Source organism: Indicator indicator, chromosome 13, assembly GCF_027791375.1.
Source record: "Indicator indicator isolate 239-I01 chromosome 13, UM_Iind_1.1, whole genome shotgun sequence".
Taxonomy (NCBI): Eukaryota; Metazoa; Chordata; class Aves; order Piciformes; family Indicatoridae; genus Indicator; species Indicator indicator.
In genome coordinates, this window is record NC_072022.1 from 8,324,042 (window position 1) to 8,351,781 (window position 27,740).

At 45.4% G+C, this 27,740-nt stretch overlaps 1 protein-coding gene across 2 annotated transcripts in view; it reads left to right on the forward strand.

The window, feature by feature from the left end:
* The window catches only part of FGF12 (fibroblast growth factor 12), a 180,487-nt gene that overhangs the window by 63,476 nt on the left and 89,271 nt on the right, over window positions 1-27,740 (forward strand). For both annotated transcript variants that reach the window (XM_054385886.1, XM_054385885.1), the window contains exons 2-3: window positions 7,822-7,932; window positions 20,340-20,443. In XM_054385886.1, the coding sequence (XP_054241861.1) occupies window positions 7,822-7,932; window positions 20,340-20,443 (215 nt within the window). The remainder of the gene's footprint in view (window positions 1-7,821; window positions 7,933-20,339; window positions 20,444-27,740) is intronic.

A 27,740-nucleotide genomic window follows, 5' to 3' on the forward strand; every position in this document is an offset into this window, starting at 1 on the left:
AAGCCTCCTGTTGAGACCACACTGTAGATACTTTCCTTCCACCTTGTTGGAGGTTGCTGAATGTAAAATGGCTGCTTGCTGTCTGAGCTAGCATGGTCCTCTGCTGCTTGACAACTTGTTGTGTGGAGAGCAGGCATCCTTCAGAGACTGTGCCATAGCCTATACAGAGTACCACTGGCACCCATCACAGTAACTTCTGGAGTGGATTTAAAAGCAGTTCTGCACCAGCAACCTCAGGTGGAGGCCAGCTTCCTAACCAGAGCATCACTTTGAGTTGCAATAATCCATGGAGCCAGTGGCTTAAATCCCTGAAAGGTCACTAAGCCCTTCATCTTTTCAAGAGCTCATTGAAAAGCAGCCCCTCTGAGATCCCTACCAGCAGCTCAGAGAGTTCAGATTAAGGTGGCTCATGTGAGTAGAGTCTTACTGAGTCCCTTTAGATTTCCCAGCCCAAAGCAAAGCAGGGTCTGGCTTGCTGCAGCCTCAGGTACTGCTGTAAAAAGAGGTGTCCTGTGAATTGCAAGAAATGAGGCCACACCAGCCTGCCTTCCACAATGGAATGTCAGCTGGAAATCAGTGTTGTGCCCTATTCCTTGGTCATCCAGGGCTCAAGGTCTGGATCAAATTTAGCTACCCTACAGTGCTTCATACAGTGTAGGGTTCCTCAGCCAGGGCTTTATGCTTTTGCAGCATGTTTGTGCTGGTGCTTTTGTTGATGGCAATAAGCAAGAATTCGTGGCCTCAGTGGGGCTTTGCTAAATGCAGTGTTGGTGCATAACCTCAAAGCTCCTCTCTGCCTTAAGGGAGGACACTCTGCTTGTGTATCCTCCATTTTCAGTTAATGGAGTAAGTTCCATGTTCACCTAAAATAGCAGAACTAAAAGAAAAGAGTATTAAAGAGCCAGTGATATTTCTGATAAGAACCATTTCTAACAGTGTCCCTGTCAGAGCTTTTGATGGTTTTCCCCACTGCAAATATCTTCACTGCCTGTGGTGTGAGGGTGAGGGATATGACTCTGTAGAGCAGCTGATTCAGACATGATCCCCTGGCCCTCTGTGAGCATGTTCCTGGAGATCAAGCACAGTATCTGAGAGCACCTTGCAACTCATATGTGTCCTTGGCAAGCCCCAGGAGAGTGAAAATCATTGTGCAGCTGTACAATAATGCAGGAAGCACAGCAGCTGATGGTGAACTGAGGTGACTTTAAGGCTTAGCAGCAGGACAGCTGAAATGAATAATGGCATCATCACATTACCATTTAAGTAGAGACACAGAGGTTAGCAATCAGATCATTAGTTAGCCTCATCTGTGTCAAAGGGCTTAGAAAGTTAAAAGCAGGACAGGCAGAGGTGGCAAGTTTAGCCTGTGGAAAGGAGAACAAGCAGATGCCCTTCAGGGGACATGCAGCAAGATACAGAACCACAGAATGTTAGGGGTTGGAAGGACCTTGAAAGATCAGCCAGGCCAACCCCCTTGCCAGAGCAGGATCACCTACAGTACATCACATCCAGGTGAGTTTTGAATGTCTCTAGAGAAGGAGACTCCACAATCTCTCTGGGCAGCCTGCTCCAGGGCTCTGTCACTCTCACAGTGAAAAAGTTTTTTTTCTTCCTTATGTTCATGTGGAACCTTCTGTGCCCATTGCTTCCTGAATGTGATCTTCTCCTGCATCTTCGGGAAGCCACATTTAAAGGATTTGAGCTTATTGCATCTGCATAATGAAAGGGTCAGCTGAGTCTTTCTCCAGCACTACCCAAGCCATAAATAGCTGTGTGTGAGCAACCAGGACAGGATAGTTAAAAGAATAATCCTAAAGTATAACAGTATTGCTTGTAAAATTGGGGTATAAATTTCTTTCCAGTACCTGAAGGGGGCCTACAAGAAGGCTGGAGAGAGACCTTTTACAAAGGTCTGTAGTGATAGAATGAGGGGCAGTGGCTTCAAACTAGAGAGTGAGTGGATTTAGACTGGATATTAGGAACAAGTTCTGCACTGTGAGGGTGGTGGAACACTGGAACAGGTTGCCCAGAGAGGTGGTTGAGGTCACATCCCTGAAGGTATTCAAGGTGAGACTTGACAGGGCTCTGTGCAACCTGATCTAGTTGAGGATGTCCCTGCTGACTGCAGAGGGACTTGGACTTGATGACCTTTGGAGGTCCCTTCCAACCCAGACTGTTACATAATTCTGTGATCCCTTTGCATATTGCATGGGAATCCTAATAGCATGGGGACTGCCCTGGGAATACAGACTGCATAGAAGTCTCTTGTGTTTAGTTGGTATTTGGGGATCAAGGCAGTCATAATTAAGTCCATTCTGAAGTACTTGACTTTGTGTTTAGGGAGAAGCTAAGTCGTTGCTGAAGTCTTGTCCACATGACTTCAGTTCTATTTCTCCAGGGAAAGCTGCTTCTGCAGCAGAAAAGATGAGTTTACAGAGGAGGTGGAGTGGGAGGGATAGGTTTATCCCAAGTGCATTGTGCAATATTGTTCCTTTGAAAACAAGGGGATCTGAGTTCCCCCTTGCTACATGAGGATGAGGTTAGACAGTAGGTTTGAGTTTGATTCCTGATAACTTTAGCAAATTATAGAAGAAAATTGCTCATGGCAGGGTTTGTGCTTATCTGCACCGCATTTTTTTTCTCCTTTTTTAATGTTGTTTTCCTTTCTCTTACTGATTTTCCCCATCTCTTACTGAATGATGCAACTGAAGCAGTCTGATTGAAGGAACTTCATACTGATAAAAGTGTCAGGGTTTGGAGGGTTTATTCTAATTACACACACAGTACTCCAGTAAGCACTGGGAATATTTGTCTCTTGTGAAGAGTTATTCTTTATTAGTTTTGGTTGCAGAACTTCTCAGCCTATTTCACTGCTTTTCTGCCATCTGCTGTGACTTATCAGGGTGCCCCACCATCCTTAATGGACAAAGAAGCCTACTGGGTTTGAGATTTCTCTACAAACTGAGTCTTTCAGTGAGATTGCTGCAACGTAAGGGATGCTGGAAGACTGATAAAACGGCTCTGTAGATGGAAAGATGTGATGCTAAAATACATGATACAACAAAAGTAGGGAGTCTTTTAAAAGTGATGTGCAGAGTTTGTGCCTCTGGGCTAGCAGGAAAAAATCCTGTGCTGTGATTATACACTTACCTCTTCAGTCAGTAACTCTGTAGTGGGCTTTGGGGAGAAAGATGGGTAAATAACTTGTTCCTTGTTAAAAGCTGCTTTCACCTAATGTTTTTGTCTGTAGGCCTCCCAGCCACAGTTTGCCATATGAATGACAAATCCCAGTATCCCTCTCTGTGCTCAGACATGACACAGGACATTCTGTGGTGGGAAGCAGCTGCTCTGCTGGCTGTTCTTACCAGTGTAGCTGTTTGCTTGAGCTACTCCCTTTGCAATCAGTGGAGTGGTGCATGTGGTTTCAGGACCCTCTGGACCTGGCCTGGCTTACCTGTTGATTTTTGGCCTGCGAAGGGAGCCCAGCTCAGATGCAGAGACAGCTGTACTAGATGAGACAAATTGTCCATTGCCCAGGCAATTCCCTGACCTTCCTGGGGTTTGCTCTGCTGGCTGGCTCCATGATGGCTGCACATGTCTTTATGGTGCTTTTGGATTTAGTTCAGTAAGTACCCAAAGGCAGCTGCTCACCAGTGCTTCTGTCCTGTAGAAAGAGTTCCAAGAAAATTCAGAAACCAGGGAGGGAGAGATCTATGTCTCCAAAGTGCTTTCTAACCCTATGACATCTGGAAAAGGCATTCATCTGCTGGTGCTACAGGACATCCTAAAGGAGTCTGGAGAGGAGGGAAGCACCTAGAGAAGAGGATCTGTGCAGGGAGAAGAGGCAGGAACATTGGTGCTGCCAGACTGTGTTAGGGCCAAGAGGAATGTGTGTGTGGCTGAAAGCTCCCTACTTCATTGCCTTGGAATTTTACTTGGGGTGTGAGCCTCAAACATCAGCAAAACCAAATCAGATCAGAATAAAAAGCACACATAAGATTTCTCTTCCAACCTGTCCCTAAGCAGGCACTGACTTGGAAAAGCCTGAGAGTATGAAGAGGGCATTTGTTAAAGCTTGAGTAGGACCTGACTGTGTGTCTGTGTCATATTAGTAACAAAAAGGGACCCTGGGGCTTCATCCTATGCTTGCATCTAATGCAAAGACACAGGGGGACCTCAGAGAATCTTGGGTGATGTTCTAATAAACCCTAAAAGTTATGTGAAGCTCCCAATGATGAGCAGATTTGCTCTATGTTTTAGTTGCTAGGCTGTTTGGTAAACACGGGAGATGCTTTCATGTCATTCCAGAATGACTGCAGTATAGTTTGCACCCCAAAGGAGGAAGGGGCCTTCTATCCTATACCTTAATTATCTTCTCAAGAAAAGGGGAAAAGTCAGGGTTGCATATCTTCCACATCTGTTATCCTTGAGGGGGCTTTAAGATAAGATCTCCTGCTTTCCCTAGCACATAGACAGCCTCAGGCTGAAGGAGCATCTTCTAAATGTCTCCTGCTGGGTGCTCTTCCAGCAAAGTATTTAAATGTTAAAATTTAACCAGAGAGTAAAGTTGAGGCTAAGACTGATTCAGGTACTCCAACACAGGTCTCTCATCAGAGACTGCCAGTTAGTGCCTTTGCTATGGTGGGGAACAGGCTTGAGGGTAGTGCAGTCATCTGTGCTTGAGAATAGGTTTTCATTTCCTCTAGCTTTGATGTGCTTGTTTAGAAAAGCAAGTTAAATCAAACTTCTGCATTCAACCAAATGGCTTATTTATTTTGTTAAGAAGCAAGCAAAATGCTTACTCCAACCTAAGTCTCAATTTGATGTGAATTGGCTTGACCAGTGTTAGCTCTTAGTAGATGGCCAGTGTGACTGTACTGAGTTGGGTCTTGCTGGAAGAAAGCCCTGCCTGCGGTATACAACACTCTTGTTGCTTTTAAATTGCTTTTTAAAGGCAACATAGAAATCAGCTGATGCTGATACATTCAGTGTCTTTTGTATCTAGAAAGTGTTACCTGATGCTCCTCTGGCTGGTGGAAGGATTGCTGAAGCTGAAATCCTTTGCACCTGCAGCCTGTCTGCATCCAAGGTTCCTGCTCAGTGTGAGGATGTTTCCTGTGCAGAGGCACAGGCTGGGAGCGCATCCTCAAATGGAAGTTGTGCAGTGCCAAACTGCTAGAGACAGGGGCTCCTGGTGGAAACACTTAGCACACAACGTGACTGGAGTTATGTAATGACTATGGCTTATTAAACAGCCTCACTAGAGGCATGAAAGATGGGAGGCTGATGAGACCTTGGTATGCTACATTGGATTTTTTCCTCTCTGTTGAGCCAGCAATAACTAGGTCTTATTTATTTACTTTTGGTGGGTGGGCACATAAAAATCACAAACTCCTGTCACACAAGGGAGATCTCTGCCCTCTAGCTTGGGTGTCTGTTCACATGCAGCCAGCTAGTTTGCCTTTCTGAAGCAGTGCCCATGACAAATTGAAAGACTTGTACAATTAGAATCAAACTTATTTTTGGGCAGTTGGTTTGTGTTTGGTCAGCTGGACAGCAGGGAAACAGGTGGGGATGCTGCAGACCTCTGCCTGTTTCTACTCACATTCTCTCTGCCTTTTTCTTTCTTTTTTTGGGGGGGTGGGTTTCCTTTTTCCTTTTTCCTTTTTCCTTTTTCCTTTTTCCTTTTTCCTTTTTCCTTTTTCCTTTTTCCTTTTTCCTTTTTCCTTTTTTCCTTTTTCCTTTTTCCTTTTTCCTTTTTCCTTTTTCCTTTTTCCTTTTTTCCTTTTTCCTTTTTCCTTTTTCCTTTTTCCTTTTTTCCTTTTTCCTTTTTCCTTTTTCCTTTTTCCTTTTTCCTTTTTCCTTTTTCCTTTTTCCTTTTTCCTTTTTCCTTTTTCCTTTTTCCTTTTTCCTTTTTCCTTTTTCCTTTTTCCTTTTTCCCTGACAGAAATAATTCTATTCCCAAAGGAAGTCAAATGAAAGACACTCTGGTTGAATTGGAGAGAAATACTGAAATGGTATTCAAAAATATACAGGAAAATACAGAATATCTGAATCCTTAACAACTCATACAAATACAGCACACATATAGAAAACCACCAAAAAAACCTTCCCTCCAGCAGACTAAACCACAAACTCCAGTGCTCATTTTCTTCCCCTCCATGTCTCCCTTCCATTGGGCCCAAAGAGGCCAAAATCTCCCAGGGAAAATTAGTCAGGCCTCTGGAGGCAGCAGAGAGGCCTCCCTCCCCCTTGTTACCAGATAAGGAACACTCTCTGGAGAGCAAAACAGAGGGAGAAAAGAGACCAAGTTGACCTTGCTGCCAACTTATAAAGAGAGAGCAGAATTGCAGGATTGAAGCCCAGGCGGCCAGTCCCGTCCTGGGCTGTATCAAAAGCAGCAGAGCCAGAGAGGTGATTCTGCCACTTGGCTCTGCTCTGGGGAGACCTCACCTGCAGTGCTCTGTACAGCTCTGGAGCCCTCGATATAGGAAGGACATGGACCTGATGGAGAGGGTCCAGAGGAGGGCCATGAAAATGATCAGGGGGTTGGAGCAGCTCTGCTATGAGGCCAGGCTGAGGGAGCTGGGGGTGTTCAGCCTGGAGAAGAGAAGGCTCCAGGGAGACCTCAGAGCAGCCTGCCAGGACCTGAGCGGGGCTACAAGGAGGCTGCAGAGAGACAGTTTGCAAAAGCCTGCAGGGGCAGGATGAGGGCCAAGGGCTGCCAACTAGAGAAGGGCAGATATAGATTGGATATCAGGAAGAAGCTCTTTACCATGAGGGTGATGGAACACTGGAACAGGTTGCCCAGGGAGGTGGTTGAGGCTCATTCAGGGTGAGGCTCAACAGGGCTCTGGGCAACCTGATCTGGTTGGGGATGTCCCTGCTGACTGCAGGGAGGTCAGACTGGGTGACCATTGGAGGTCCCTTCCAGCCTAGACCATTCTGTGAAGAGCACAATTTCCTGGACTGTCTAGCCCCTGGAGGACTGCAACTTTGTGGCTTTCTTAAAGGCAATCAGCCTGAAACTGCCACAAAGTGTTGTAGAGGCAACTGGGAAACCCCTAGCCAGTCCATGACTGGCTCATGATATGCAGTGGCTGGGAAAAGGCCCTGCTAGAGGCAAAAAAATGATTCTCATCTACCTGAGCATGTGGCACGTATTTTGGGAGGGAGGAAGATGCAGGGTTTTAAAGGAGGGGCTTTTGGAAGTGCCCACAAATGCTTCAGAGGTCATTCTTGGAGGTGCCTTGCATCTGTTCCTGTCAGGATTTTGCTCTCTAGGTCCCACAAGGCTGGACTCATGCAGCCTGACTGAGCACTCACCTGGGTTTTACAGCATTACAATACTGGTGATTTAAATACATTTTCCTTGGCATAAGGCTGGGGCTGCACAGCCGTGAGTCAGCTGTAGCGGAAGCGAGGTGGTTGGCTTCACAGGCAGAAGAAGAAACAATAACCAAGTTCTTTGCAAGGCTGCTAGCAGATGCTCTTCTGAATTGAGAGGCACATTCAGAACACACAAGCAGTCTGAAGACTTTCACTTGGCAGGTAACTTCCAGTGGAGCAGTGTTTCCCAAACGGGTTACTTTCTGCTGCACCAGCTACGCTCTGCGTTTTACCTGCTCATCTGAGCTCAGTTTTATTTGCCTGTTCAGCTCTGTATGTATAAATATTTTACAACCACGCTTCAAAGGAGTCACAGAAAGCTGTCTTCACCTGCCAAGCACTTCTACATTTTACTTAGGGTTTAATGGGGGCCGAGCAAATTTGGTCTCTTGCTACTTGGTATACCTAATAATAATTATTATTCTTTTGCAGAACCCCAGCTGAAAGGAATTGTGACAAGGTTATTCAGCCAGCAGGAATACTTCCTGCAGATGCACCCAGATGGTACAATTGATGGGACCAAGGACGAAAACAGCGACTACAGTAAGAAAAATTAGCCTGTTTTGCAACTCAATTACAATCAAATGCATCACCTAGTGGGTCTCACTTCTGCAGCTTTGTTTGTGAAAAGATCAAATTAGGAAGAAGCCAGGTGTTTTCTGCAAGCTTTTGCTGTCTGTCCTTCCCCTTTAAATCTTGCCTGTATCATTTCATATGTTTCCTCTCTGATCTTCTTCCCTCCTGCCCCGATTCTGTAACTGCCATCTGGGTGGGGTGGAGAATAAAACCCATGATTTGAGTTACTGCCAGAAGAGAAAGGAGATTATATTTATACACATGCCATGTGGGTAAAGGATACGGGGAATTCTCTTTCCAAGGAGAAGAGGAGAAAATAGTTTTAATTATTTTGCCCTGAGAAATTCAGCAAGCATCAGGAATTTCTAGGCAGGAGAAAGCCAGCTGTTCACAGCAGTCTAGTGCTCTAAGGCTAGTGTAAAAGTTGAGGCTCTTGAATGACTTTTCCTGAGGAGGTCATCGTACAAAACCTTGTTCAAAGGGGCTGGGTTCATACCGTCCAACAAAGGACAGCAGAGTGCAGCAGGGTTTAAAAATGGTACTCAGGTGCAGGAACCATGCTGGGTTAAACCAATGCGAAGCAGCAGCAAATCTTTCTTTGACAAAAGCACCAATTTTGTCAATAACAAAAGCTCCGTCAAAGGTTAAAACTAGTGCAGCATATTTTCTGCATCATCTCTTCATTTCATAGGTGTCAGATTGATGCTTCTGAGTGGGCAGTAATAAGCTGAGATCTTTGGTGCCACAAACTGCATCAACAGAATAGGGCTGGAGTCTTGATTTGTGTCATCCTATGCTGAAGCTCCCTGCTGCTGCTGCTGAAGGGACACCGTATCTAGCCTGTCCAGCAGGCAAGGTCTCTTCCCAGTCATTACTAGACAAGTTCTTCTGTGTGGATGGAGGGGTGAGCCTACTTTATTTGGGTTCATATCTTACTCTAACTCAAAGAAGCTCCTAGCTGGATTGAAGGTATAGTTTCTTCAGGCAAGCCAGGCCTAGGCTGCAGGTGAGGGGTGTTTGCAGTGGTGCAGCACATGTAGGAAGGCTTGGACGTTGTCCTGTGAAAGTGCGCTTGCACAAGGGTGCATGGTGGCTACAGCCCTGCATTCAGGATGCTTGCCCCATCCCCAGGAAGCTGGCAGACTGCTGTGGCAGGACTGTTGTGTATGGTGGGGCTGCTCTGCTACAACTACCTTGTGCCTGGGGTCTGTGCATGAGAGACAATCTTTGGGAAGACGGCAGCTGAAACTGAGGGAGATTGACAAAGCCTTTGTGAAATGACCCAAGAGGCTGCATTCACCAGAAGCTTGGCTTGTTGCAGATGTGAATCCTAGGTTTTAGTGCCCTTTTCCACAAATGGAATATAACCAATTGCAGTGACACAGCTTCTGGTTTATGTTGGAGCAGAAGAATCTGTGGACTTATGCACACTTTTACTCTGAGAGACTGAGCAGAAGGAGGGTTTGGCCTTACAATTTTCTCAGGCAGACATCAACACATGGGATGAGTTCAGTGGGCTTTAGTGGGTGAGTAATGACCCAATTTTGGATCATATTAGCTGCTTTTTCTTAAAGAAGGAATACATAGGGTGTTCTCAATCTGCAGAAGGATCCTATTGGAGGCCTATTTGTCAACGACATGGGAAGAGCTGCTAGAAGTGACAGGGATTCATTACCTTCATCTGTCAGTGAGGACTGAACAACAAAGTAATGGGCTTAAATGGAAGCAGAGATGAATTTAGGTAAACAGCAGAGGAAAATAAAATGGAAGAGCAGTTCTGCAATATTTCAGGCTGGGGACGCAGGGGAGATGAGGGAAGCTGCTGCTGGCTGCACCTTCCTGAGTTACAGGGAGCTTCCCAAGTCCCCTTGACTGAGGTTGGACCCCAGTTGCCTAAGCAGTTCTCACTGGTGTTTCCTATTAGAAATGTTAAGAGATCAGTTTGGCAAGATGCCAAGTACTTGTGAGCTATGTATGTCCACTCAGTCTTCTTAATAGATGGGCTGAAGGACACTTCTGGAGTGTAAATTTATCTGGTGAGATGGCAACCCTGCCTTGGCAGCTTGGTGTGGGACAGGAGGCAACTAGCTGAAGTGTGCCAAGCCAATTGCTTAAAGTCATGGGGCTATATTGGAAAGTGTAGTTCATTTTCTTGAAAGAAGGTTGAAGCCAAAGAATTCCCCCATCATCCCAGAGGAAAGAAAAAAAAATCCAATATGATAGTATTTGGTTCCTGAAAACGGCATTAAGAATGTGCTTGATTGGTTGTTTAGCTTTTAACCACCTCCTCTCCTTTAGAAATATTCCGTTTGAGTCAACATTTTATATTGTATGAACCTTCTAGTTATAGCTGCAAAACAAAAAATCCCATTTTTCACTTTGGAAATGCCAAAATAAAGCATACTGACTATTTTTTTTTATATTTTTTCTATTCCTCTAGAAGTCTCAGTTTTTGACCAGAAAGAAGGTCAAAACTCACTTGTCTAAGTGAACAGCCTACGGATTGACTTCATTGATATTTTTTGTTTTAAAATAGTTCTCTAGAAGCTTCTTGACCAGCCAGTCAGATGTCTGTGCAGTATTTCTGAACAAGGGCAAAATTCATCAAAGGCTCTATAAGTAATATTTCTGTGTCCCTGGAGAGGATTTGGTTAAGTTGCATCCACTGGGAGAGAAGGAGTCCTGGTGGTCACAGCAGGATCTTTCCTCTCCTTGAATGACCATCTGTTCTCCATGCAGAAGCCCTCTTAGAATCACAGAATCATTCAGGTTGGAAAAGACCTCTGAGATCAATCCAACCATTGACCCTACTCTGCAAAGTTCACCACCCAGGCACCACATCTAAATGACCTTTAAACACATCCAGGGATGGTGACTCCACCACCTCCCTGGGCAGCCTGTTCCAAGGTCTGACCGCTCTTGCTGTGAACATTTTTTTCCTAAACCTTCCCTGTTGCAGTTTGAGGCCATTCTCTCTTGTTCTATCTCTAATTACCTGTGAGAAGAGACCAACACCAATCTCTCTACAAAATCCTTTAAGATAGTTGTAGAGAGCCTTTTTCTCTTCAAATGACCCCAGCTCCTTCAGTCACTCCTCATCAGATTTATTCTCTAGGCCCTTCCCCAGCTTCCTTGCCCTGCTCTGCACTGGCTTCAGCACCTCCATATCCCTCTTGTATTGAGCACAGATAAATACGTGGTGAGCACACCTCCATACATCACTCTGTGTTCTGTAGCCATCCACTGATTATTCAAATTAGCATTATGAAAGGGAGCTTAATTTTCATGGAACATCTTAGGTTGGTTTACTCAGGCAAAATAAACATTTCAAATGAAGCACACCGTGTCCCTCAGATATGTCTGATGCAATTAAAAGTTCTAATAAAAATCCAGGTATTTACCTAGGAGGAACTGCTAATATTTAAGCAATTTTTTTTTTAATTAATTGCCTGGTGCCCATTTTGTGTGTGTTCTTGAGAAGCTGATGGCATTTATTTTCCACCTCCTCTCCCTTAAAGAAAAAGGGGAGGGATTAAAAAAAAAAAAAAACCAAACCACCAACCCAGAAGCCAAGTTTTAATGGCACTTGAACGGGCAGCCAGCCAGCTTCCCGCACAACAGTGCCTGGGACATCTGTTCCTTACAGCATGCAGTTAAAGGCACCCCCTCTTCATGTGAGCAAGGAGACAGAGTCTCTGCCCACTTGCATTGGGTTATATGAAGAATTTTCTTTTAATGAGAGCATGGATTTGTGGAGTAGGAGGCTCCTCTTTGTGATCTTAGTGATGTTATCTTTTCCTTCCAGCTCTGCTGGGCTCAGATGGCCTTTCAGGGCTAACTGTTGCTTGCATTGTTATTGCTCTTTCCTGGGCTGAGCAGGGTAACACCTGTTCTTCATGAGAGCACTAGGACCCCTTAACTTGCCAGCATAGTTTGTGGTGATAGGACAATGGTTTCAAACTAGAAGAGGTTTAGATTGGATCTTAGAAATTGCACTATGAGGTTGGTGGAACACTGGAACAGGTTGCCCAAGGAGGTAGTTGAGGTTTCCTGTTAGAAACTGCACTATAAGGTTGGTGGAACGCTGGAACAGGTTGCCCAAGGAGGTAGTTGGTTTCCTGTTAGAAACTGCACTATGAGGTTGGTGGAACGCTGGAACAGGTTGCCCAAGGAGGTAGTTGAGGTTTCCTGTTAGAAACTGCACTATAAGGTTGGTGGAACACTGGAACAGGTTGCCCAAGGAGGTAGTTGAGGTTTCCTGTTAGAAACTGCACTATGAGGTTGGTGGAACGCTGGAACAGGTTGCCCAAGGAGGTAGTTGGTTTCCTGTTAGAAACTGCACTATGAGGTTGGTGGAACACTGGAACGGATTGCCCAGGGAGGTAGTTGAGGTTTCCTGTTAGAAACTGCACTATGAGGTTGGTGGAACACTGGAACGGGTTGCCCAGGGAGGTAGTTGAGGTTTCCTGTTAGAAACTGCACTATGAGGTTGGTGGAACACTGGAACGGGTTGCCCAGGGAGGTAGTTGAGGTTTCCTGTTAGAAACTGCACTATGAGGTTGGTGGAACACTGGAACGGGTTGCCCAGGGAGGTAGTTGAGGTTTCCTGTTAGAAACTGCACTATGAGGTTGGTGGAACACTGGAACAGGTTGCCCAGGGAGGTAGTTGAGGTTTCCTGTTAGAAACTGCACTATGAGGTTGGTGGAACACTGGAACGGATTGCCCAGGGAGGTAGTTGAGGTTTCCTGTTAGAAACTGCACTATGAGGTTGGTGGAACACTGGAATGGGTTGCCCAGGGAGGTAGTTGAGGTTTCCTGTTAGAAACTGCACTATGAGGTTGGTGGAACACTGGAACAGGTTGCCCAGGGAGGTAGTTGAGGTTTCCTGTTAGAAACTGCACTATGAGGTTGGTGGAACACTGGAACAGGTTGCCCAGGGAGGTAGTTGAGGTTTCCTGTTAGAAACTGCACTATGAGGTTGGTGGAACACTGGAACGGGTTGCCCAGGGAGGTAGTTGAGGTTTCCTGTTAGAAACTGCACTATGAGGTTGGTGGAACACTGGAACAGGTTGCCCAGGGAGGTAGTTGAGGTTTCCTGTTAGAAACTGCACTATGAGGTTGGTGGAACGCTGGAACAGGTTGCCCAGGGAGGTAGTTGGTTTCCTGTTAGAAACTGCACTATGAGGTTGGTGGAACACTGGAACAGGTTGCCCAAGGAGGTAGTTGGTTTCCTGTTAGAAACTGCACTATGAGGTTGGTGGAACACTGGAACAGGTTGCCCAAGGAGGTAGTTGAGGTTTCCTGTTAGAAACTGCACTATGAGGTTGGTGGAACGCTGGAACAGGTTGCCCAGGGAGGTAGTTGGTTTCCTGTTAGAAACTGCACTATGAGGTTGGTGGAACACTGGAACGGGTTGCCCAGGGAGGTAGTTGAGGTTTCCTGTTAGAAACTGCACTATGAGGTTGGTGGAACACTGGAACAGGTTGCCCAGGGAGGTAGTTGAGGTTTCCTGTTAGAAACTGCACTATAAGGTTGGTGGAACGCTGGAACGGATTGCCCAGGGAGGTAGTTGAGGTTTCCTGTTAGAAACTGCACTATGAGGTTGGTGGAACACTGGAATGGGTTGCCCAGGGAGGTAGTTGAGGTTTCCTGTTAGAAACTGCACTATGAGGTTGGTGGAACACTGGAACAGGTTGCCCAGGGAGGTAGTTGAGGTTTCCTGTTAGAAACTGCACTATAAGGTTGGTGGAACGCTGGAACAGGTTGCCCAAGGAGGTAGTTGGTTTCCTGTTAGAAACTGCACTATGAGGTTGGTGGAACACTGGAACGGATTGCCCAGGGAGGTAGTTGAGGTTTCCTGTTAGAAACTGCACTATGAGGTTGGTGGAACACTGGAACGGGTTGCCCAGGGAGGTAGTTGAGGTTTCCTGTTAGAAACTGCACTATGAGGTTGGTGGAACACTGGAACAGGTTGCCCAGGGAGGTAGTTGAGGTTTCCTGTTAGAAACTGCACTATAAGGTTGGTGGAACACTGGAACAGGTTGCCCAAGGAGGTAGTTGGTTTCCTGTTAGAAACTGCACTATGAGGTTGGTGGAACACTGGAACGGGTTGCCCAGGGAGGTAGTTGAGGTTTCCTGTTAGAAACTGCACTATGAGGTTGGTGGAACACTGGAACAGGTTGCCCAGGGAGGTAGTAGAGGTTTCATGTTAGAAACTGCACTATGAGGTTGGTGGAACACTGGAACAGGTTGCCCAGGGAGGTAGTAGAGGTTTCCTGTTAGAAACTGCACTATGAGGTTGGTGGAGCACTGGAACAGGTTGCCCAGGGAGGTAGTAGAGGTTTCCTGTTAGAAACTGCACTATGAGGTTGGTGGAACACTGGAACGGATTGCCCAGGGAGGTAGTTGAGGTTTCATCCCTGGAGATAATTCAAGGTGAGGCTTGACAAGGCTCTGGGCAACCTGATCTAGTTGAGGATGCCCTTGCTGAGTGCAGAGGGCATTGGACTTGATGACCTTCAGAGATCCCTTCCAACCCAGACCTTTCTATGATTCTGTGGTAGTCCTGCTGAACATCTGAAAAGCCTCAGTAAATGGACAGTACATGCAGGATAGGTCATCTGTACTGACCAGATGGAAACAGACCAGTATATATAGGGCATCATTTGGGGCTCTTCAGCCTGCAAAACAAAAAGATTAGAACTGTGGAAACCTCTGGAGATCTCCAGTCAGAAATCCTGCTTGTAGCTGGATTGTCTTCAGTTGAGCAAAGCCTTGTCTAATTGTTTCACATGGGTCCAGGAGTGAGTTATTCCATAGCTTCATAACCCTTCTGGTTCCAGTGCTACACTGTTCTTTAAATCCAGTCATAATTCCTTTCCAAGGCTTTTGGCTAGAGCCTTATGTCTTTTCATCATGTTTCTCTTAGAAGAGCCCGACTCTGGCTTTCCCCGCTTTGAGCTAAACAAACTCCATTTCTTTGTTTCTTCTTTCAAACAATACCACACCACTGCCTCTTGGTCATCACAGCAACCTTCCTCCCTCCCTTCAGGATATTAAACCTCTCCATCTCACAGTGCACCAAGACTGCTGTTGCCTATTGCACCCTCCATTAGTTACTTCCTTATTCATATGCAGCACAAATGGCTTGCTCCAGAAGAGATAATCTGATATAAATTAGTTTAGCTACTCTGACTTACTACTGCTTAAATCATCAGAGCATATGGACCACAATCTTATATATAGCACATCTTGCCTTATTCTTCCATTTCAGTAAATGTTAGCCCAGACTCTGAGCTGAGCATGCATTACAGGTTAGGCAGCTGAAAAACTGCCATAACATGACAGTGAAAAACATACTCATGGCTAAAAGGTTTAAGAATAGAGCATGCTAAAAGTGTACCTATCATCGAAAAAGATCAAGGATCAGGTGTAAATCCTATCAGTGGTTGAAAATGGCTAAGATGTAATGAAGGGAAAGAAGCAGATTTTTCTCTTCTGTCCATGAAGTAAAAGATTGTGTCTGTTCTGTGCAGCTGCAGATGGCACAGAAAATGCACCACTTAACTTAAATGCTTTTAAAACTCTTTCTAATTTTTCTCCTTTTTTGTAATAGCATACCCAGTGTCCAGTCCTGCTCTACCACAGCTAGTCCTCTTCCCTATCCCTAAATTTGTTGGGCTGCATCAAGAGAAGTGTGGCTAGCAGGTTGAGGGAGGTGATTCTCTCCCTCTGCTCCACTCTGGTGAGACCCCACCAGGAGCACTGCATCCAGTTCTGGAATTCCTATTACAAGAAGGATCTGGAAGATGTCCAGAGAAGGGCCACAAGGATGATCAGAGGGATGGAGCTCCTCTCCTATAGAGATAGACTGAGAAAGTTGGGGTTGTTCAATCTGAAGAAGAGAAGGCTCCAAGGAGACTTTACTGTGGTCTTCCAGTATCTGAAGGGGGCTACAAGAAAGCTGGGGAGGGACTTTTTAGGGTGTCAGGTAGTGATAGGACTGGGGGGAATGGATCCAAGCTGGAGGAGGTTGGATTTAGATTAGACATTAGGAAGAAATTCTTCACTGTGAGGGTGGTGAGACACTGGAACAGGTTGCCCAGGGTGGTGATAGCAGCCTCATGCCTGGAGGTTTTTGCAGCCAGGCTGGATGTGGCTGTGAGCAACCTGATCTAGTGTGAGGTGTCCCTGCCCATGGCAGGGGGGTTGGAACTGGATGATCCTTGAGGTCCCTTCCAACCCTGACAATTCTGTGATTCTACGTTAACCAGAATTTATTTTCCTGACAAAAGAGAGTCTTGCTTTTGAGCTTGGTTGAGGGTTCCCCCCACTTCCCCATTTTTGCATTCTTATAATAAAGCTTATAAGCTTTTAAATCTGTGCTAAAAGAAGATGGAATGTTCACTTGGAAGCAAGATAATAACAAACAAGATGAAATATTCACTTGGAAGCATGATAAGAAGAGGCTTCAACTTCTTTAAAGGTATTTCCAGCTTTGAGTGCAGCAACAGCTCTGAGAATTTACTAATCCTTGATTGAGCTAAAGTATTTTGTTAATAGAAGAAGACATTTGCTTCCTAGAACTTCTTTGGCTGTCAATTACCTATGTTAGATGCATGCCCTCCTGCTTGCCTGCTCCCCTGCTCTGCCCTGTATTACAGGAGGTGCTCTGTCATGCCTAAAACCCACGACTGTGGAGGTTGCTACCATGGTCTGCAGCAGGGTCTCAGGAAGCTTAAGAACTGGCAGTGATCTTGCTGCTGTAACATAGAGCACAACAGGATTGTTCCTGTGCTCTGCTAGTATGGATAGGTGTAAAAAGAGTTTTGGAGACATGCAAGTGCTGCTAAGTGGAACTTCTTGCCCATTGATTTTGGGCATTGTCACCTCACTGCCTAACAAATGCATCACGAGTTTTCTGTGCAAGATAAATTGGCTGTAGGAAATGAGTGATGATTCACATTTTGTTTCATTAGAAGCAGTAATATGCTCCATTTTTCAGTTGGCAGGGGGTGGACTTAGGGAAGGGGAGTGTTGCTTATAGACCTGTTAATTAAAGAGAGGTTTAGCCCTTTGTGGTACTAAGAAAGTGGTAGAAGTGTAAGTTTGGTTCAGTTAGTGAGCTTTTCAGTGGTAGAACTATGCTGGAACATGGCTCTTTGATGCTGAGCAGCTGCACTGGGCTGTATTTGTCTCATCTGGAGACAGTATCAGACTAGCACCATCCTTGGCTCTGGTTGTTCACAGACCAATAACCAGGCTAGACTCCATTTGATGTATATTCTGTTGACATCCTCCCACGAAATCATAAATATAGGCAGTGGCTTTCATAAGACTTCAGCACATGCTTTGGTATCTTACTGAATACGATGCTTAAAAGCATGAAGATGAGCTGATGGTAGGTTTCTTTTCATCAGACTTCTGGTGCCTTCTTTTTAGGCAGTTTGCTGAGGGGAGCCATCCAGTCTTCCTTGGGAACTGAATGATGAAGAAAGAAAAAACCAAAACCAAAAACATTCAAGTGAAACTGAGACTCATGAATCCCTGTGTGGAGACAACCCTGAAACCAGCTTAGCCAAAGGACTTGGTTTAGGTATCTTGAGCAAACCGAGTGTCTCCTGTACTCTTTTCAGGTTTTACTTTTGGAAAGGTATCCACCTCTGAGCTTTGAGCAAATCCACCAAGAGTTCAGGTTGAATGTAACCAGTTTCCCGTTGCATTTTGCACACGTTTTGGGCTCTGCTTTTTTCCCAATTTTTTTTTCTGAATTTTTTTTGTGTTCTGAACCGCTGGCTGCAAGGAAAGAATCAAGGTACAGTTTTGTTTTGTTTTCTTTTTTTCTTTCCCCTCCTTTTTCTCCAAGTTGACTATAATATAATTTATTTTTTCTTGGGAAAGGAATCCGAACACTTCTGTCCCCTCCCCTTTGCAGTAATTCACAGGCTGTACATGAGAGAGGCTCTTGGGAAGCATCTTTGGTGGAGTTAAATCCGTGCATTACTTGCACATGAACATTGCACTAGTCTCTTCAAAGTGGGTGGTTGAGCTGAACTCTATTCCCTCCAGGAATCAATCCTGGAATACCAAGATTCATACCAGCCTGGCCTGAGGAGCTACAGCATTTTGCCATTTCAGCCAAAGCTGCTTTATCCTTGAGGGCTGGTGCTAACTCAGCAGTGATCCTAGGGAAGGAAAAGCTGGGAGATGGTGCAGTGAGAAGGAGGACTGTTTGGACCATTATGTGAAGACTTCTTTCTGCTGTGCTTGCTCCATTGTGATGTGTCAGGCATAAAACTTAATAAATTATCTATAACTCAGCTAGAGGATGATGTCCTTAACAGTCAACTGGAAAACAGGAATGCGTCAGAGTGTGCTCTTTCACTCAGCCTTTCATCTGCACTCTGCCCATTCACAGGTCTCCCCTGGGCTAATCAGAACACCCCAAAGCTCTTGAAAAGTTTCAAGCAAGCTTTTGCAAATGAGTGAGTGATTTGAAAATCCATGGGAAATGCTTCATGAAAATGGAAGGGCCAGTCTGACCTCATCCTAAGGGAACCAGAAAAAGTACTCTCATTCCAAGGTAGCTGTGCAGGGAAGAAATCTTGAGTGAAGTATTACCTTTGAGTTTATACTCAAGGTTCTGCCTGACCCTGTTGCCCGTCTTTCCGTGTCCTGAGTTCCCTGGGATAAGTTTAGTTACCTCTGTGTAAGCTGAAGCACAAGGTGTGCTGCAACATCTGGATACTCTTGTCCCAGAAAGCTCAGTGGAAACAAAGCCATACTTGTGCATTGGTGCTCAGGCTATCAGTGCTGACAGTCCTCTCCTTTTTGAGCCAGACATTGCATAAATGTGCATGAATTCCCATGTGCTAATGGGAAAGGTCTTTCAATGAGATCACAGGATGTTAGGGATTGGAAGGGACCTCCAGAGCTCATTGAGTGCAACCCCCCTGCCAGAGTAGGACCATATAACAATATAATCTACTGCAGGTCACACAGGAACACATCCAGATGGGTCTTGAAAGTCTCCAGACAGGGGACTCCACAACCTCTCTGGGGAGCCTGTTCCAGAGCTCCAGCACCCTCACAGTAAAGAAGTTCTTCCTCGTGTTGAGGTGGAACTTCCTGTGCTGTAGTTTCTATCCATTGCCCCTTGTCCTATCACAGGGTGCAAGTGAGCAGAGCCTGACCTCTTCTTCTTGACCCCCAGCCCTCAGATATTTATAAACATTTAATAAAGCCCCTCTCAGTCTTCTCTTCTCCAGGTGCAGGGTCTGTTTGGAATCAAGCAATAAGGGTAATGTATTGGGAAGAAGTAGTTGCTATGCTTTCATCAATAAGACTGCAGTAAAATTGAGTGTTGAGAGGTCTTCTCTAGCATCTTACCTAGCACTGCTCCTGAGTGAGGAGCAGTGCTCACGTTCTGGAGTGGAGAACTTTCTCTTCTTGAGTTTCTTCATTCCCTTGACAGCAAGGATCACAGGGGCAGACACAGGGTCAAGTTAATTTGCATCCTTCTGGCCGTGGTTGCTATCTGTAGACTAGCATATGGCAAGTGCAAGAATGTGTGACTAGGCTTCAGTCTCTTTCAGAAGGAACTGAACTGTGTTGTGTTGTTGCATCTGCCATGGGCAAAGATGGGTACATGTGCAGTTACCACAGCTCAGCTGGCCTACAGAAAGCTGTTGAGATGTGCTAGCCTGAGTGCACACATGAGCCCTTGTCATTGCAAAGATGGTGATGAGACAGACTGTTGGGTGCATTAAAGCTTCTGGGAGACAGCCACATTCAGTGCTTCTCAATTTCCTTTCAACTATAGCCCCACAGCTGCAGGCATTTCCTGTAGCTGGAAGCAGGACTTTTTGTTTAGCCTGGAGAAGAGGAGGCTCAGGGGTGACTTCATTACTGTCTACAACTACCTGAAGGGAGATTGTAGCCAGGTGGGGGTCAGACTCTTTTCCTAGGCAACCAGCAGCAGAAGGAGGGGACACAGTCTCACGTTGTGCCAGGGGAGGTATAGGTTGGATATTAGGAGGAAGTTCTTTAGAGAGAGAGAGAGAGATTTGCCATTGGAATGTGCTGCCCAGGGAGGTGGTGGAGTCACCATCCCTGGAGGTGTTCAAGAGAAGCCTGGATGAGGCACTTAGTGCCATGGTCTGGTTGATTGGGTAGGGCTGGGGGATAGGTTGGACTGGATGAGCTTGGAGGTCTCTTCCAACCTGGCTGATTCTGTGATTCTATGATTCTAGTTCAATACCTTCTGTTAAGAGTCAAGAGTGGGGTGGGCTGGCTGGCCATGGGACAGAAAGCAGCAGCAGCAGCAGTGCAGGGTGGTGCTTCCATAACCTCTGTTTTTCTTTGCCTTGCACAGCCCTTTTCAACCTAATTCCTGTGGGTCTTCGCGTGGTGGCAATCCAAGGGGTGAAGGCAGGTTTGTACGTTGCCATGAACGCTGAGGGATATCTCTACAGCTCAGTAAGTACTTTGCACTCTTGAGTTCCTGGAGTGGTTTGGTTATGTAGGTGGGAGGGAGGAGGCTGCATTGGGACTGGCAGATTTTTTTTTTTCCTCTGAAAACAGTCACATATCAGTAAACTATTCAAAAGAGGAGCAGGGGGGAGACGCTGCAGATCCATGCAATATTCACTTTAAAGTGTCTCCATAGAGATTTGTGGCAGTGTCTCCTGACCTGTGGAAATACACTTTGTGTTCCTGTGAGTAGTTGCTAAACGTAGGTCACGTTGCAGAGGAGCTTGTGTGGCTGGCTGGTTATATTCTGGTTCCTGATTTGTGAAATGGCATGGGCTGAATGGAATTCCTTCTGAAATTGTGCCTGGCTAACTGATCATAGGTGGTATCCCAGTGGGTGATACTCTGCTTCTGACTGCAGTATAAATCCACAGCAACACCATGACTTCATTAGAATGGTTCTGGACTATTCTGTTGGCAGGGTGATTCAGTGGAACAGAGTTCCCCTGTATTTGTGTGGTCTTTTTATGCACCTAAAAGATAAGTGAGGCATTTTTTTACTGGCTAATTCTCCTATAACATTCTTAGATGGCATGAAAGGGCGTGAGGTTATTCATAAGACTCTCATTTGAAGTGAGTAATTGATTTTCACAGTGAATAATTGATTCAGTGATTTATTAAATATGGCAGCCCTTTGCCAGAATATTTTATGCTTCAAATAATTCTGCACTAGTTCTACATAGTAAAAAGTGATGGTTAATAATACACTTCTCATTTCTGTCGTTATGATATCTTTAAAGTGTATAGCTGAGATTCTAATCTCATCTGCCTTTGTGCAAATTTACAGTGCAGCAATTCTGCTCTTGTCTAGGCAGTTACTTTGCTTTAAAAACACTCTTGAGACTGCAGATAGGGCCACTGACAGGACAAGAGTTTGAGTTGCTCCCACATAATTTTTTTCCTAACTCTTACCATCTATCTCTGTTCCTGGTCAGTTTTAACACTGTTTGTATGACTGAGATTTCTCCCTTTAACTTGGGAGGTAACAAAGCTCTGTCTCCCCAGTGACTCAGGGTAGAAGGCAGCAAGTGGATGTGTTAGTATGCCTGGCAAGGTAGGTCTCAAAACTGGCTGCTTGTCAAGAAGAGACAGAGAGATCAATCTGGATCTCTGTGGATGCCAGACGCTTCCTGTTCTTTCATAGCCCAGTAAACATAAATGACTGTTTCTAAATAAATTACATTGGTTTACTAACTATGAAAGCTTCCCCTTTTTGTAAGCTATCAGAGCCCTTAAGGTAATACTAAGCATGGTGTGGTAGCGAGTTCTCAAAGGCTCAGTCAGGAGTCTCAGAAAAAATGTCCTACCCTGTGTTTGTGTAGTGCTGGGCATAAAGGCTCCTGGCCCTGTGGTGGGACTCACTGTACCACTGGTGTCCTGTAAGTGAGGACTGCAGGGAAGCAGTGTGTGTGTCACAGAGCCACATGCAGCCTGGAGGGGTCTTTTTGGAGCAGTGAGGGGCCAGCATCTTCTGAACAAACTGTGCAAAGAAAGGAAAGGTGTGGGGTTCAGGCAGAAGAAGAAATGGAGCAGGTTGGAAACATCATGTTTGGCAGCTGAGAGATTAGAGGCAATGCAGAGGAAAAGTATCTCTGTATAGCAGTAGTGAAAACATACAGAGGGTAGAAAGGGCATGCTGAGAGAATGTGGGTGGCAGGGGGACCATGTGTCCAGAAAACACATCTGATAGTCATATAAGGTGTCCTACAAGGCACCAGATAGTACATGGATTCAAATGAAGGTGGTTTAATTGGGCCTGCTTGTTCCCAGCAAGCATGTTTGTCTTGAGTGAGAAGGTTAATCGTGGCAGGCTGTGGATGCAGCATGATGGCTGGTGGAGCTCCGTTACATGCAGCAGCTTGATGGCATTCAGCTCTGTCTGGACTACTAAGAGTTAAACTGTTCATCAACTGTATCATTTCATGATGCAAGGTTTCCACTTGTTGTAAAGGGATGCTGCTGGCCCGTCTTTGGTCTAGTGAGATGGAACTTGCTAGACCATATTTTCTTCCTGTATTGACTGCTGGCAATGTTCCTGTCTTGCTGCAGTAAATCAAGTAATTCACTGTGGTTTGGAGCAGACCAAGAAAAAGGGAAATTTGTGGTCAAAGCCTGTTAGGAGCAGAAAGTGTGGATCAAGCCATTCATAGCATCAAAGACAAGGGATGAAACCTAGGGTCCTATAAGAGAAGTGGGTGTGGCTGAGAAGAACTCAGCCTGTTCGAGCAGTCCCCTTTGGATTCTGGAGCTTTTCTTGAGGGGACAGGCTCCCACTCCAAGCTAACATAGGAACAGCTGTGTCAAGCTCATAGACTTTGCTGTGGAATTGCTTTGGACAGGACTTGACAGTCTGTTCCTCTCTGTGAGGCAAACAGGGCCCCCAGCTGTGCCAGCTGAACCTGGCTGCTGCCTATACTCTGTTCCTTTGCTTAGCAGACCCTAGCCTATGGATTTGCTGTGTCTCGAGCCCATTTCCTTCGGTGTTGTGCCTGTACCTATTTTTTTCACTATCATCTTCTGGGGAGGAAAAAAAAGTCAATACTCCCTATAGATGTTGTTCACTCATGCAGATCCATTGACGAACTTGTTTTGCTGCTTGGCTCCCTCCTCTGTTGTCTGTCCCAGGCCTAGGTGCTGCTAGGACTTCTTAGAATACCTTCCAGCCCAGAACTGCTTTCAGACCAAATGGAGCCATTCAGGGAAATGGGTGTTAGGTTGGTTTAGGTTTTTTTTTGTCTCCTCTTGAGTCCAAATTGTAGCTGTAACTGAACACATCATGGCTGTGGGTTTGTTTTGGTGTGTTGGTGGTTGGGTTCTTTTTGGTGATATTTAATCTGTGTGTGTCAGATGATGCTTTGGCTGACATCATCTTCCCTGGATCAAACCAGAGGCTATTATCAAGCCTGGTCTCAAAAATGGTTTGTGCCAGCTTCTGAATTTGGGCCAATGGGCTGTTGAATGAATGGTTTTAAAATAACCAGCCTTTGGAAAAAGTCTTCCTGGTGCCAGTCTGCCCAAAAGGAGGGCCCAGTGCAGTCCTCTAAAGCTATACATGGTGAGAAGGCTCTTTGCAGGAACACGCGAGACCCTCCTATGTGCTCAGCTGCTTTGATATCTTTAGCAATGAGTTTCCTCATCCTTTCTGCTTGGTTAGGGATGGGTAGGGACAGTGTGGGGTTGCTGGATTGAAGCTAACCATAGATTCCTAGCCAGATGCATGGGGAAGCAGTTGTTATGACTTTTGTGTGTTTACTTACACCAAATACCTGAACTTTTTTTTTTCTTGTTATTTTTGTATTTCTGCCTCTGAGGTCTGCTGAGAAATTGGGTGTCTTAGGAAATAGGGTCTTGGTCTGAGGCACCTGGATTTACAGACAGTAAAATACAAGACACTGTGTTCATAACAAGTTTGCAGAGTTGTTGGTGTGTTCCCATTTGATTTTTTTTGTAATGTAGGGTAGTTGTAAATTCCCCAAAGGTGTTTGTCAGTACCTGCCTTGGGGAGTGACATGGCTCAAGTGAGGATCTGCTGTTAGCATGTTATGCCAAAGTAAAAATGCAGAGAATGAATGAAGGGCAGTGGGTAGTATCTGTACCATCTTAGTGCTTGGGAAGCTGAGCCCCAAAGCTGTTTTTTGCAGAGGAGAGGGAAGTGCAGAATGACGAGGTACGTCTTGCTCCAGCGAGTTTACAGCCTAATCATAATGGGAGAAGAAACAGAACGTGCTCTCCTCTCTGTCTGGAGTTAAAACTTCCACCACCAAATTATTTCCCACTCTGGTGAATCTTTCTTTGTGAAGTTTCTTTCACAGAATGCTAGGGGTTGTAAGGGACCTCTAGAGATCATCTAGTCCAACCCCCCTGCCAGAGCAGGATCACACAGGAATGCATCCAGGTGGGTTGAGTATCTCCAGAGAGGGAGACTCCACAACCCAACTTTCTCTCCACTGCCCCTGCTGCAACAACTCAGGGGCATGGGGAAGGGAGTGCCTGCAGAGTGTTTTGCCTGAGAAGCAAACCTGGATCTCCTGGAGCAGATGCTCATCATGAGGTTGTAGAGCCTCCACAGGCCCTACCTAATCACTCTGAGTACAGCAAAATCTCAGCTCTCAATACGATGAAATGTATAATTCAGTGGTGTTACAGCTGGGATTGGTTTTGCCCCAAGTGTATAACACTTCTCTTCTCAAATGCACTCCTCTCAGATATTCCTTGTTGTTTAACTGGAGTTCTAATTAGTTTTGAAATGGCAAATGGTGATACATAATTTATTGGAAAGACTGAGAAAATCCTAGCAGAGATACAGGATGCAGAGGGGGGAAAATTGGGTCGCTTATGAGAGCTCACTACGGTTTTACAGTACAAACCTGTGAGTTTGGAATGTTGAAATTAGAGCTTGAATCACTTCAAAGATTCCTGCTAATAAGGGAATGATTATGCACAATTAAAAAAAAAAATCTAAGCAGCATTGAAAAAACCCAAGTCACGTTAAGAGCTCAGCATGTCTTTGCAGTTTCTTTTTCTCTGCTTCATCGTTTTGCATAATAAGCATGTCTTGCATAATAATAAACAAGCATCTGGGGAAGTATGTTTATTAACTGTGGCTTTTAATCTGCTTGCAATGCTATAGCTGTTTAGCTACAACTCTTGGAGGGTTGCTGCTCTCTTGTTTATACCGTTTCAAGGTCAGAGGCTGGAATCGATAATGCTGCATTCTCTCCCCTAATAGACTTGGGGTGTTAAACCTGCTCCTGCCAATGCCATTTTTTAACTCCTCTTTGGCCTCTGGTGTCAGAAGTACAGAGAGACCACGCAGGTATCCTAGGCATCTGCCTTTTGCAAACTTTGCAAGCAAGCACACTTGCTGGGGGGATTCCCTGTTTACATGCCTCATTAGGGAGCCAGGACAGTGGAAAGGGAGAAATGTCTCCAAAGGCAAAGCATAGCAGGAATTCAATGTAATGTGCTTTTAATTTCCCTCCAGAGTATCCACTCTTTTTCACTGGCTGTTTAAAGGGGCTTGTTGAATGAAGGCATTAGCTGGGAGATGTTAAAACTCCTCTTGTCCCCTGGCTTATTAATAAATATAGAGGGAACAAAATGGATGCTCAGGGAAGGAGCTGTGCTGAGCAGAGCCAACCCCTGGGAGAAAATTCCTGCCTCACATCCAATGTTCCTAAAAGGCACCTTGGCATGCCACCCTTGTAGCAGGTAAACTTGTAAATGTGGTGATCAATAGCTAAGTGGTGCCTTTTCTCTAGGTGAGGTTCTGCTGCTCACACTGCATTCAGTGGCCCTCAGGAGTTCTTCAGCACTCAGCTTTCCTTTCACCCCAGCAGAGAGAGCTTCCCCATCCTGTGTGTGACTCTGCAAGTCAGGCAGGACCAGTGCTCGCCCATGCCAGCTCTGTGGGGAAAGCCAGCACAGGACAATACTGTGGCTTTCTTCTTGGGCAGGTTTCTTGCCTGACATCTTGAGGAACTTCCACTCCCAGAACTTTCCTTGCACAGCACCATGGTAGAGCTCCCACAGAGAGGGTGCTGCTCTGCACCTTGCATCAATGTCTGGAATGAGTTAGGTTGGACTTAACTTTTGTGTATTCAAACGAGATGGTTCAGAGAACGAAATCAATAACAGCAGGACCTAATCTTGTTTTCCTGGCTGGCTCTTCCTTGTCTTACACGATAGCAGTGCAAATTATAAAGAATAAGTATGCTTTAATAAGAAGGGCCTTCTCTTAGCCTTGGTTGTGCAGGATATTTAGGAACCTGCAGCCTTCTACCTAATGCCAACTGGAGGAGCAGGGATGGGACATTCCCCTTCGTGAGCAGTGGTCTGTGAATGTTTGGATGCATTATGATCTTTCCTGAAATTTCATTTTGGAAGAAAAGGGGGAGGGGTGCAAATGCTGCAGTGGTGCTGATTCATCTCATTTTGCGATTTCCCGGAAGAAACATTACAGATTCCCATTTTGAAAGATCTTCAAAGTGGTTTGTATTGCTTTACTGCTCCTAATAAAATCAGAAAACGTTTAGATTTTGGTTGAGCTCTTTGATCCCACCTGGCTTCCTTAATGTGTGAAAGGGGAAGGCAGGGTAAAACATCAGGGAGAAGAGGTAGCTTTCAAATTGTAAGGAAGTCAAGAACAGAAATTGCAGAGATGAATAGTAGCTGCCACCTTCTGCACAGCATTCCTTCTGCTGATGTCCTTGAGGCCAAATGTACAAACAGAACCTTAGGTGAGCAGGTACTAGGCAGCAGTAGTGTTGCATTGGGCTTGTCCATTTTTCTCCTGTGTGTAGGCAATTAACAACCGCAGGGGAAATGAAGAGTTTAAAAGCAGAACAGTCAGGGGCAATACAGTGAGTTGGATTTTGGAAGGAAACTGTAGGAAGTGTCTAGACTGAGGATAGGACAGTGTGCAGGGAAGCCCCTAGTTAGCAGAAATGATATGCCAGTGCAGCATTCATCCCAGCTAGCAAGAACCAAAAGCTGGCTCCATGATGTTGCTCTGGAGAGTGATGTTGCTCTGTGATGGTGTTGCTATATCCATTTCATTGCCTTCCCTTTGCATCCTGCAGGAGAAGCCAGTAACTAAGCTCTCTCCCTGGGCTAATATTTTGCTGTTCTTCTAACTCTCCAGCCTGTTTTGCTTGTTTTTACTGCCATTTATCTAGTGTTTGTCCATAAATAGTGCCATTGTCTTTTCCACAAGTTAAACCTAGACAAAACTCCAGGACATTAAGGGTGACAGTGGGACTATTACTGATTTTTTTGTAGTTGTTGTTATAGTGTGAGGACACATCCTGTCCTTCTGGGGTCCAGGACTTACTTTGGTGTGAAAAGAAATGAGGAGGGCTTTGAGTGAGGACCTGTTTGGCTGAGGTCAGGTATATGTGTTAATGAAGTGATTGAGATCTCCTTTCTGGTAACAGCAAACTGCAGAATGAATAAAACTATCTGGAAATATTGGGGCCCCATCCCTGGAGATATTCAAGATGAGGCTCAGCTGGGCTCTGGGCAGCCTGATCTAGTTAAGGATGCCCCTGTTTACTGCAGAGGGGGTTGGACTGGATGACCTTTGGAGGTCCCTTCCAACCAAGACCATTCTATGAAACTGGTGAATGGGCCTGCATTTGCCAAACAGTGACAAATGTCTCTGGAGGCAAAAGCAGGAGATACAACAGTCACAGGCTAAGAAACCCAAGGAAAAAGCTTGCTGACTATGTGCATGTAATTATAA